The sequence below is a fragment of the Asterias amurensis genome, chromosome 8, assembly GCF_032118995.1.
Source record: "Asterias amurensis chromosome 8, ASM3211899v1".
Taxonomy (NCBI): Eukaryota; Metazoa; Echinodermata; class Asteroidea; order Forcipulatida; family Asteriidae; genus Asterias; species Asterias amurensis.
Genome location: NC_092655.1, coordinates 7,187,141 through 7,200,140, shown reverse-complemented (window position 1 = coordinate 7,200,140; position 13,000 = coordinate 7,187,141). Strand labels below are relative to the sequence as shown.

At 38.6% G+C, this 13,000-nt stretch overlaps 1 protein-coding gene across 1 annotated transcript in view; it reads left to right on the top strand.

Moving 5' to 3' along the window:
- LOC139940429 (uncharacterized) overlaps positions 1 to 13,000 on the top strand; it is a 141,305-nt gene that overhangs the window by 110,212 nt on the left and 18,093 nt on the right. Inside the window, exons 19-31 of the mRNA XM_071936671.1 lie at positions 533 to 691; positions 1,500 to 1,711; positions 3,053 to 3,175; positions 4,067 to 4,171; positions 4,590 to 4,697; positions 5,218 to 5,334; positions 6,279 to 6,437; positions 7,857 to 7,992; positions 8,484 to 8,640; positions 9,547 to 9,695; positions 10,564 to 10,701; positions 11,163 to 11,316; positions 12,221 to 12,345. Coding sequence (XP_071792772.1) covers positions 533 to 691; positions 1,500 to 1,711; positions 3,053 to 3,175; positions 4,067 to 4,171; positions 4,590 to 4,697; positions 5,218 to 5,334; positions 6,279 to 6,437; positions 7,857 to 7,992; positions 8,484 to 8,640; positions 9,547 to 9,695; positions 10,564 to 10,701; positions 11,163 to 11,316; positions 12,221 to 12,345 — 1,842 coding nt within the window. The remainder of the gene's footprint in view (positions 1 to 532; positions 692 to 1,499; positions 1,712 to 3,052; positions 3,176 to 4,066; positions 4,172 to 4,589; positions 4,698 to 5,217; positions 5,335 to 6,278; positions 6,438 to 7,856; positions 7,993 to 8,483; positions 8,641 to 9,546; positions 9,696 to 10,563; positions 10,702 to 11,162; positions 11,317 to 12,220; positions 12,346 to 13,000) is intronic.

Sequence of the window (13,000 nt, the reverse complement as noted above, 5' to 3'; positions counted from 1 at the left end):
ACTCTCTTTTGACTTCAAATTTATTTAAATAGAAGAAGTTATCACTAAGCCCTAGTTGAGACCAAACCATAAGCTACTATCTTTCTGAAAGTTTGTATATACTCAGCGCCTTGAGTACCTTCTTTGGTAGATACGTGCGCTATTTAAGAATTTGATACTATTATTTTTATTATTATTAAGCTTTCTATTTGAGATGATCTAGAGACCATGTAAACCTCTTAAATGTCTAATATGTAACATCCAGTAACTCAGGAGGCTTCATCTTCAGACTTTAGAGAAAACTAATTCCCATTTTTGAGGTTTTTTCATGTTTTTTTTCAACATTTGTGTACATCATGCCATTGATGTATGATCTAAAACTTTGCATGGTGGCCTTTGTGTAGCGTATCCTGACAATACCAAGCCAGTTGGCAACTTGGAATGGTTGTGGTGTTTTTGTTTACACCATCTGTTTGTGGGTGCAATTTTATCAGGAAACATACCAAAAATGTTTGAACTATACATGTACATTCAGTTTGATTTTCTTTCGCAGAATTTGTGGAATTATTCAAGTCTTTCAGTCTGCGCTGTAGGAAAGATCTGAAGGATATATTTGACTCTTACTCCAAGCCTTATTCATCCAGCAAAGACTTATCAGCCGCTGGGTCCAGCAAAAGTGTAGATGGTGACACAGGATACATACAGGGAACAAGTATGTACTCAAGTATTATCAATTGTTTAATGGATGTTAAAGGGTCTAGGGTGTACGTACTTTTTGTAAGACAAAAAACACAATGTCTACAGATTTACACTAAACTTACACCGTTTAAAGGTAATGATGGTAGAAAGCTTCCCTGAAAATATTACTTGCTGAGGTGCTGTAGTTTTTGAGAGATGAGTACAACAATGTCATGAAAGTAGTTTACAGCACCTCAGCAAGTAATATTTTCAGGGAAGCTTTCTACTATCATTATCTTCAAACGGTGTAAGTTTAATGTAAATCTGTAGACATTGTGTGTTGTGTTACAAAAAGTACCCAAATCCTTTAATTTTATTTTGTTTTGCATCAGGGATCACTAAAATAATTAGTTTTTACCCTTACACCGATGTGTATAACCTGAGAATTCAGGATTAACGTTCAGGCGCTTTAACATCTGAACTATCTAGCCCTTTATTGGCGGTCTCCCCTATTTTTGTTCCAGGGTGCCAGTCACTAACCATTTAACCTGTACATGTAACTGCTGCGTAACCATGGATCACACCAAAGTTTTATGATACAATCTTTTGTTCAGTTCTAAGGTTGGGTAACATTTGCTACATCTCCTGTGGGTCGTTTTGCCGTTTTTCCCCGAATGTTCCAAGATTTATTTGTGCACAACACACCCTGGTTTGAAAATTCACTCGTAAGTTAACCAATGGGCTGTGGAACGCAGACCAGGGCCAACTTTTGGATAGGCATTGTATTTTGAATTTGTAAATGTGTGTCTAACTCAATTCATTCATATCTATATTTCCAACAGTGTTCAGCCTTACAAGGAATATGTTTGTAGAGCCCCTGAATGACAGTAACCGCCGTGTCGCTGATGCCATCGCAGCCTCCAGTGTGCAAGCAAATAGCACTGGTGTTCAAACAGTGACTACTCATGTAATGGGGGTCGAAGAATTGAAGCAGTTCTTGGGAAGGGAACAAGCAGAGGAAATGGAGGAAAAGGAAGCACTGAGCGTTATCCAGGTTAGTTTGATAGTAAAGAATCTAATCAATTGACTAGGTCTGATTGGTCTGATGAAGTGATTTTAGTCTATGGTCTGATGGTGCTGATTGTTGGCTGGTTTTTTTTAGGGCTACACTTACGGTGAGGTGATGAGGGCTACACTTAAATGAACTGGGCTGTTGACCCAAATCAACTGCCACCAGGGGCATGTTGCCACCTAAATTGTACTCCTGGGGCTGAAATGGGGTTACCCCTTCACAGTCTGTGAGGATGTAGGCATGAGTATCATCCACTAGGAGCCACTTACTCCTGGGGCTGAAACAGGGTTACCCCCCTTCACAGTCCTTAAGGATGTAGGCATGAGTATCATCCACTAGGAGCCACCTACTCCTGGGGCTGAAACAGGGTTACCCCCTTCACAGTCTGTGAGGATGTAGGCATGGGTATCATCCACTAGGACCCACCTACTCCTGGGGCTGAAACAGGGTTACCCCCCTTCACAGTCTGTGAGGATGTAGGCATGGGTATCATCCACTAGGACCCACCTACTCCTGGGGCTGAAACAGGGTTACCCCCTTTCACAGTCTGTGAGGATGTAGGCATGGGTATCATCCACTAGGACCCACCTACTCCTGGGGCTGAAACAGGGTTACCCCCTTCACAGTCCTTAAGGATGTAGGCATGAGTATCATCCACTAGGAGCCACCTACTCCTGGGGCTGAAACAGGGTTACCCCCTTCACAGTCTGTGAGGATGTAGGCATGGGTATCATCCACTAGGACCCACCTACTCCTGGGGCTGAAACAGGGTTACCCCCTTCACAGTCCTTAAGGATGTAGGCATGAGTATCATCCACTAGGAGCCTTGCTGGTAGAGCAGAATGCATTAACTTCCCATTGTTTTTGTTTTTGAAGCAACGATGGTTAAGTGCCTTGCTCAAGGGCACAAGTGTCATGACATGGATTCAAACCCACACTCTGCTTCTGACAATACCAGAGCTGGGGGTCCCATAAACTAGATCACTCAGCCACGACATGCCTTGAAGACCGCACCTTTGCAGTGCATTTTCCATACCCACTAACAAAGTCGCCAATACCAGACATGGTGTTTGCCTACATTATGCCACTTACATTTTTTGAAATGTTCCCTTCTGTACATAAGTATTAGCCAACTACTGAATCTTGCTAAACCAATTAGGGCTCCGTCTATTTTGCCAAAGGCCCACATCCTGTAGTCATATTAGAGATTTGAATTGCAGAAAATGAACAATTAGGCTGCGGCACAAAAAATAAGTCCTGGCTAACTTTGGCAGGCAAAATGGGTTTTATGACTGTTACAATTCCTTGTTTTTCATTTACCAGCGCCATGAGCCTTCATCCTCTGTAAGAGACCAACAGTGTCTTTCATTTGAAGGTTTTGCTCGTTTTATGATGGACAGAGATACATATGCCTTCAATAATGAGGAACAGGTCTATAAACGAGAGGTAAGTGCACGTCAGCTCCAGTGTATGTAGCATTGATGTTATATCTTTAAGAAATTCTACGAACAGTTGAATGTCTTAGAAGGTCTATGAAGAAGATGGTTCTATGAAATCCTGTCTCTATAGCAACTGGCTGTAAAGAACAGTTAAGAAACAGATGCCTATGCATAGAGCAAACACCAGCCATCTGAAAACTGATAGTGCTATCACACAAAATGTGTCACTTCCCAAAATGCGGGAGGATCATCTAAACAAGTAAACAAATGCACAACACGTCAACTTCAAATAGCAGAGCTCGATTTCACAAAGCGCTAAGATTCATCTTAATAAGAGTTGTCAATATCACCATAGTGATTTGTATTGTGACATCACACTTTGCTTAGCAAATAAGATGGATTTACAGTAAAGATCAATCTTAACTCTTTGTGAAATCGGCCCCTGCACGTTTTCTTTTTATGGTGGAAATGTAACATTTCAGACCTTTGTCCGATTCCTAGGTACTGAATGTGTGTATGAATTGACAATGCTTGAATGGGCAGACATTAATTGCTTGATATTATATAAGATGGAGATAAGACTTTGCTTAATTAATTGTTCTTGAATCAGTAAAAAAGTGGTTTATCAATATAATTTGTTTTTACCGTTGCACCGTTGGTTTTAAGCACTGTATACTCAGAATTTTCCCGGGATTCAAACTCACAACCTTTGCTTTGCTTGAGCAGATATACCAATAGACCACTGACAAAGCCTGGTGGCTAGAGGTAGTTTGAATCTTATTTAAGATTTTATTTATGCACTGATTTAAAGCATGTTAAATCGGGATAAAGATCTTATCATGGTTTTTGATTGTGAATGAAGTATTGAATAACTGTGATTTATTATCAATGTCTGCAGGAGCTGAACCACCCATTGAGTCATTACTACATAGATTCATCTCATAATACATACTTGACTGGCCATCAACTACGAGGAGAATCATCCGTTGAAATTTATGCTCAGGTAAATTATTGATATACCACTGTGCCTTCCAACTGGCCCCTCCCACACCAACCTTCTTATCAATGGTTTTGGCCAAAGGTGAGATCTAATGTATATTTTGGACTGTCTAAATTTTCTGTTCATTTCACTATTTGGTGAGTCTTGTATGACAATCAACTTTGGAGTCATTTGTGCTTTGTTAATCAATAACTTTGTAGTTTCTTGAGTAAATTCTAAAAGAAAAAGTCAAGAATCCTTAGGTCTTCTGATAACAGTAAGAAACCATGGGAAATGATGAATTTATCTTAGACCTGCCAATAGGATGAATATTTATGTCAGTTGTTGCCCTTCACCAATCTCTGAATGATCATGGTAATCGTCATCGTTATGTTAGACCACAGAGCCCACTGGTATAACTCCTTTGTTTCTGTCCTTATAGATATTACTGACTGGCTGTAGATGTGTGGAGTTAGATTGCTGGGATGGGGATGATGGTTATCCATTGATATATCACGGTCATACTCTGACGTCAAAGATCAGTTTTAAGGTCAGTTACTTGTTTATTAAAATTTATAATAGTAATAACAATAATACTAATTATTTCTTTTATATGGCCTTTTACTTGTTAATGTACTTTTTTGGTCTGCCAGAATATACACAATAACTAATCAATGTGCTTTACATAAGCTCTCTGGTCAAGGCATTCATTTAATCTTTCTCAGCTTTGTAGAGAGTACAGCCCTGAGCTGCTGTGTGGCGCTCTAAAGGTTTTTTTTCAGCACAGTATCAACCTCTACCCTCGCAGGTACCCATTTATACCCCTGGGTGAAGAGAAGCAATTATAGTAAAGTATCTTGCTCAAGGACAAGTGTCACGACCGGGATTCAAACCCACACTCTGATGACTTACAAAAACTTGAATTCAATGCTTAAATGTGCTTGGTCCTGTGACAACCTATGTCTTGTATTTCGCAGTTCTTGGTCTCAATTTTGGACTTGGTATTTTAGATCTAAGCTTCAACATGTAGATGTAGATACTGATTGATTCTTCTTTTTCATTCATTACAGGAAGTGGTAGAGGCAATTAATAGAGCAGCCTTTGTAACATCGGACTATCCCATCATTCTATCTATTGAGAATCACTGCTCTCTGCCCCAACAAGCCAGGATGGCACAAATATTCATCGTAAGCTAATTAAGCATTTATTTTTTAAAGACACTGGACACTATTGGTAATTGTCAAAGACCAGTCTTCTCACTTTGTGTATCTCAATATCTTAGTATCTCATATGCATAAAATAACAAACCTGTGAAAATATGAGCTCAATCGGTCGTTGAAGTTGCAAGATATTAATGAAAGAAAAAAACGCCCTTGTCATATACGTAGTTGTGTGCTGTCAGATGCATGATTTCGAGACCTCAAATTCTAAATCTGAGGTCTCGAAATCAAATTCGTGAAAAATTACTTCTTTCACGAAAAAAACATCACTTCAGAGGGAGCTGTTTCTCATAATGTTTTATTCTATCAACAGCTCCCCATTTACTCATTGCCATTTAAGGTTATATGCTAAAAATCATTTTGAGTAATTACCAATAGTGTCCACTGCCTTAAAGCATTTATTTCTTAATTCCTTCTGTTTTAAAAAAAAGGCAATAGCTCTGACAGTATGCTACTAGTTTTAGCCTGTGTTATAGTTATGATGTACGGTGATTCAAAGTATACAAATCGTCATTTCAAAGTGTTACCAAGAAAGCCAATAGTTCTGACAGCGTAGACCATTTCACAAATACCCATTGTGCAGGCGTAACCTGTTGAATGAATTGCATGCTGGTCTAGCTAGGGATCAAACTTGATCGCTAGCTAGACCAGCATGCACCTCATTCCATGCCTAATATGCGCGTACCGAGTATTTGCGGTAAGGTCTATGCAACTATCAGTACCATGTTTATTAGTAATAATGAACACTGATTCACAGAATATGAATCTTAATTGCAAATGTTCTCAGGAAAGATCGCTTTGACAGCATGCATCTATGTTAAATAATTATCATGAATAATGATTCAAAGTATATGATAAACAGTTCAGAACTATTTTATAACTGAGGCTGTTTTGCATTTGTTTATTTGTAGGATGTTTTGGGTGATAAGTTAGTAACCCGCTTTATGTGCGAGTCTGATTTCTCTGATGACCCACATCTACCCAGCCCCGAGCAACTCCGTGGGAAGATTCTGGTCAAGAATAAGAAGATCAAAGCCAACCAGCTTCCACCTGAACTACTGAAACACAGGGTTAGTCTACTTAGGGTTGATTATTATTAACAGCGGTTTAAAGCCATTGGACACTTTCGGAACAAAATTTTTTTTTAAAGTTCACAGATTTACAAATAACTTACAGGGTTTACAGAAGGTAATGGTGAAAGACTTCTCTTGAAATATTATTCCATGAAATGCTTTACTTTTTGAGAAAACACTAAAACAATATCAATATCAGTTTTCACAGGTTTGTTATTTTATATAGAAGTTGTAATACGCGAAGTGTGGGCCTTGGACATTACTGTTTACCGAAAATGTCCAATGGATTTAAATATACTTTTTCTAGCGGTTACAAAGTGCTACAAAAAAAGAGATGAAAACCACAGAAGAAACATTTATAAGTGAATTTTAAGATGCCTTTTGAACTTGGAAGTGGGAAGTCACATTAGCCAATGAACAAGGTATAGACCTTATGCATTGACGTCATCCAGCCGCCATTTTTGAGGTCAAACGGTGAGGAAACAATCGAAACGCACATAGATTGGCCAATGAACAACCTTCTTTTGACGTCATGTGCATAAGGTCTATTGAGTTCCAGAGAGTTAGGAGTAGTGCATGAGAAAGAATAGTCTCCAGCCTTTTTGTTTGACTTTGGTGAATCTAGGGTAGTCCTGGATGATGAGTGCAGATCGTTTTAGGCAGAATGGTGGATATGGAGTGACTCAGTTATTACGGAGCCTCATTGTGAAGAGATTTAAAAACAAGTGTCATGATTTTAAAACTACCCTTTGAGGGATTTTGAGCCAGTGAAGGAGCAGCAATAAGGGGAGAAGTTGGTTTGTGCTTTTAGGTGCTGTGTGGACCAATCTTGCAACCTAACATTGAAGGGATTGTAGGCAATCCAGGTTCTTCTTTGTGAAGCCATTACATTAAGTAAACAGTAGCCCAGGCGAGATGTTATCAAAGCCCTAACTGCTGCATGACATGTATCTTTGTCAATGTAGCATCTGATTCTACTTAAATTCATGTTGTGGTAGATAGATTTACACATATTTGTCACTTGAGCATCCATATTAATGGATTTGTCAAAAATCACGCCAAGATTTCTTACAGATGATGTAGTACCTTGTAAACCCTTATAAGGTGCTACATAGTTGGGTCTCAGAATTCATCACTGTAATAACCTATCTTTCTGAAAGTTTGTATATACTCAGCGCCTTGAGTACCTTGTTTGGTAGATACGTGCGCTATATAAGACTTCGATATTATTATATTATGTTGGTTTTATAGAAGTGTTGTGATCAATGACAAGTCTAATATCTTTAAGAAATCGATGATGATGTGGAGAAGTAATTCACAAGAAGTTTACTCTGTCTTGGGATGGTGGTATGCTGGATGAAGCTGATCCATTCCTGAGAAAGACATTAAATAAGTTTTGTATTTTTGACCATGTAGATGATGCAGATGGCGGGAGAACAGAAGAGTCAATGGGGAGCAGAGATAGCAGCAGCCACTGCCTCTATGGGAGACATCTCAGAGGAAGAAGATGATGAATTTGAAGATGCATATGAAGATGTCATACCACCAGAAGGTGGGTAGTTTTATATATATATATATATTTTTTTTTTTGAGTTGCCCAGCTTGGCTTGATAGTGGGTAATGCTTATCCCTCCGGGGGGAGGGTTTGTTTGGTCCTTTTAGAACCAAATGGTCAGCCACTTTGAAATTTACTCTCTGTCACTATTGGCTTTCCCTGCCATCGGTACTTGTTTGTTATTGCTTCTAACTGTTTTAGTGTACCACCCTAATATTAACCTTCCCGCCAAGCCAGGTTTCTCAGTGTTTTGTCATGTGTTTTACATTTCTGCATTCTTCTTAAATCTATTGTATTGTTTGTTCTTGTTGATACTTTGATGCGCAAGTTTTTGTTGGTTTTTAATGTTTGCTGGCAATTAAAATGAAATGAAACGGGTTCCATTTTTGTGTTATTTTCTGAATTTCCATTTTTTTTTTTCAGTCTTGGGTGATATTGAGTATTGAAGCTAAATGTTCAAATTGCCAATTGATTTGCTCACAATTTAGAACCAGGTAGTGATGCAGCAGAAGTAAAACCTCCAACGTTGTCCCGGATGGAGTCTACTACAACGGACATCACTGAAGTATCCGAAGAACCATCAAAAGTCATTTCTGTCAATAACAACAATGTGACAAACATCAAACAGTCCTCCAGCGCACAAAAGTAAGTTGTTTGAACAATCAAATATGGAATCAGTACTGTAGTAGGTTCTATCTTTTTTCTTCTTGTTTTGTAGTTCTCCTTTGTTGGTTTTACTACATACATGTACTTGATCGGATATTCAACCTCATACTCCAGTCATTAATGATTTAATAGAGGAAAAGTTTGAGGTTGGGCCATTTTGTATACAGAATATAAGTTAAAAGATTTTGTGGGTTCAGAGGGAGTTTTACAACACTGGCTTGTTTTAAGAGCTTCCACAACTCTTAGTCTGCATGTAAATAAAGAAGAAATGTGCCACCTCTGTAAACAACCAGTGATATAAAATTTATGACAGCAGTCTTAGCATTGCTTTTCGGAAATGCTTCGCAAAAGGCTTCCTCAAAAATATCAATCCACAAAGTTGTTTAAACGGAAGGTACAAGTTTGGTAATTGTCAAAGACCAGTCTTCTCACTTGGTGCATCCCATCATATGCATAAAATAACAAGCCTGTGAAAATTTGAGCGTAATCGGTCATCGAAGTTGCGAGAAAATTATGAAAGAAAAAACACCCTTGTTGGACGAATTTGTGTGCTTTCAGATAGGAATAAAAGACTTCTAGCTAGAAGTCTTTTATTATTTTAGTGAGAAATTACCTCTTTCTCAAAAACTACATTACTTCAGAGGGAGTCGTTTCCCACAATGTTTTATACTATCACCGGCTCTCCAATGCTCGTTACCAAGTCAGTTTTTATGTTTAGAGTAATTAACAAACGTGTACATGTACCTTCCCTTTAATGAAGAGTGACATTGCTTCTATTCTTTTGGCAACTTAATTTCCAGTCTCAATCTACATCTTAATGAAATTTTGATTATTCCATACACCATGCATGCTGAGTTACACTGATACCATCTTACTTGTCTTTAGGAGGAATGGTAGTCTTGCCTCATCACCAGGCACAGGTGATGATATTTATAAGATGACTCAGGTTAAACACAAGAAGAAGAAAGAGGGGCATCAGATTGCAGCTCAACTCTCTAATATTGTCATCTACACCCAAGCTGTCAAATTTCCAGGTGAGCAGAAACAACAAACAAATTGTTGTTGTTCTGTAATGATGTATTACCTGTATTAGAAGGCAGCATTAAATCAATGCTTTCCAAAATCTGCACAGGGTTAAAGTCCTTGGGCAATCTGGATGGGACTTGAACACATGACTTTTCAATATTTTAGAGTAGATCTGCTAGACCATCAAGTTCATACGATGACAAGGGTTGATTTAGTTACCAACAATTTGTGGCGTGTCGTGGCAGAGCAGTTCACCGGACCCAAGCTTTGGTGTTGTCAACAGCATAGTGTGGGTTCTGTACCCGGTCATGACACTTGTGTCATTGAGCAAGGCACTTAACTATAATTGCTTCAAACAACTTGGGAAGGTAGTCCATTCTGCTTTACCAGCCAGGCTCCTGGTGGATGATACCCATGCTAATTATTGAGGACTGTGAAGGGAGGAACTCTATTTCAGCCCGAGGAGTAGGTGATAGTTGATCCGGGTCAACAGCCCAAATCAATGAGTGTAGCCCTCACCTCGAAAGTGGCTGTACAGCCGTTGGACGTTACCTCATAAAGAGAAATTTAAAATAATTGCATTAGTGCAATTTTTAATAGAAATTATTCTTTTCACTTCAAAGATGAAGGTTTTGTTTTAATAAAAGTTTCAGATGGCGGTAAACAAAACTTTTCTGGTTCTGATGCTGTTGACTTGAATGTTTTCATGTTTCTCTTTTGTCATTAAATTCGCCCCCTCATAAGATGTTGAGGTCTAAGTCTTGGATTTTCTAGTCTTGTTTCGGATGGATTATTTCACCTTAACAGACTTCTCAGGTAACTACATGTAGGTCTGAATTCTAACACTTATGGTGAATTGTATGATTTGTTGATCAGGTTTTGCCGATTCATCTGTTTCGAGTAAAGACAAGATGAGTAAGAATCGAGATAAAGAGCGTAAGGCCAGCACAAACTCCACGAGTTCAATTCCTGGCAGTCCTGCTTCATCTATTAAAGAACTAAGCCTTAGCAGGAGTAAGTACAAGACAAGGAACCGCTGCTGTATATTTGTTACTATTTTCAGAAGATAAATTGATCAATTTAAATAAAATTACTGGAATTAAGGTATTTACATGTTGTCCTTTAAAACAAATTATTTAATATTATCTTGTCTTGCAATGCCGTAGAAGAAAACAAATCTTAATGTTAAGTTGATACTGATTTGGATTTGGATTGGATTTGCTCACTGATTTGGATGAAACAATGTTGTTGTTGAAAACAAGTAAGTGAGGGAATTTTTTGGGCCTAGGTAAGAGTGCCTTTTTGCAAGAGGTCTATTGGCTTTCCTCCATCTTCACTTTTCATGATTCTTTTGTTTTAACCTGTACCATGAGTGAGAACTTTTAGTCCTTGGCACTAAACAAAAAATAAACAATCTAAATGTATGAATATATCTATGTATTAAAATGTGTTTTTTGACTCAACTCCTCCTTCAGGTGAGTCAATTGATAATGATCGTGGACCATCAGATAGTTTACCAATGGACCAGCTAACCAGCCTTACACAAACACCAAAGTGCTATCATTGTTCATCAGTCAATGAGACCAACCTCAAGAGAATGTTCCGCAAGTTTCCATCACATTTCATCAAATATCCTTTTTTATTACCAATTTAATCTTCATCCACCACAACCTTTTAACCACTTTGCTTCGGCCCATTTAAAAAAAAAAAATTTAAGCTTCCGGATTAAACATTTTCCTTTTAAATTATTGCCGTCAAAGTGGAACCCTGTCTTGACAAACAAAAGACAACAAAGGTTTTCGTAAAAAGCACCAGTATTTGTTGTTCTATTTTGAGAAAAATTGCTGAAAATCTGCCATGGTGTGCTGGAATTTCAGAACACTTGAACTCACCTCCTCTTGATGAGCCAAATACAATGATAAACAATGGCCGGAGGCACTCCATTCTTGTAAGCCACATTCGTATAACAAAAGTCTGTAATCGGGATATTACACAACAATGCCCGGTAAAAGAGATATTACAAGCATGAATTCCAGTACCTTTTGTCCCTCTTTGTATCATGGGGAAAGGATAGCAGGTTCTGTTGAAGATGGTGTTTTAATAACAGACTGCAAATCTTGATGAGCGCATTTAAACTTAGGCCCCTGTTTAAATGCATGCTGTTGCTTCCTTCACATATTAAAGTATTATACACATGGGCAAATTAAGAGACTTGCCCAATACATCGATCGATTACGTTTAGCCCACAGCGCACATGTGAGCAAGAACACATGAGCCTCTCCAATGCGATTCTGCACAACAAGCATACGTGCACGCATGTCGGACTTATAGTGTCAGACTTTTGGTTGTGCAAATGGTTGTGAGCTCAATGGATCGGTCTATTTTTAGAACAGTACCAAACAAGCAGCTTCAGCTGTAAAGTCCACTTGTCAAGACTTGACATCTATTATAAGAGAGATGACATCTATACTGTACATGGATGTACATATATTTTGGTAGATGTTTAAACTGAATGATCCTTAACACTGGTTACGCATACCGAGTACCAGTTGATGAGGACTTACCCAGCCGGTATGAGGATTGATTCCTCCAACTACAATCCAGTCATATACTGGGCATTTGGAATACAAATGGTAGCTCTCAACTACCAAACAGAAGGTTTGTATTCAAATTTGGATTAGAGCTTATTTCAAGGTTTTCAAGAGCAAATGCAAAGGGTAGCCAAAGCATCTGACGTCACACTTCGAGGCTCGTGAATAACGCCACAGACCGGCCTCCAAACCGGCGTGGACATTCACCTTTGACCTACATTCATTTCGCGTAGAGATACTATAGAGACACGCACTCAAATCCTTCACCAACTTTACATGGGAGTACATCCACATATATGTACTGTAGTACCACCACACATGTGGAAGCAGCATGCAGCAGACGACCGAAAGTAAGCTTTTCATATCTGTGTTTTGATTGGTCGTCCGAGTTGACTTCAGACCAATCAAAACAAACTTAGCTACGGTAGCTTTCATTCATTACATTTATCAAATGGTATCATTGTATCCAATGGAATCACTGGATCTGAGTAGCAGGTACCTGTCTTGGGGCCCAGTCTATGCAAAAGGGAGATATTTGGCACACTAGGTGGCAGCAGACATACATACCTGGGCCCAATTTCATAGAGCTGCTAAGCACAAACATTTGTTTAGCATGAAATTTCTTCCTTGATAAAAACAGGATTACTAACCGAATTTCCATTTGTTGCATTTTGTTTGTTACTGGGTATTCAGCTGTTGTTTGCTTATCCTGAAAATCACGT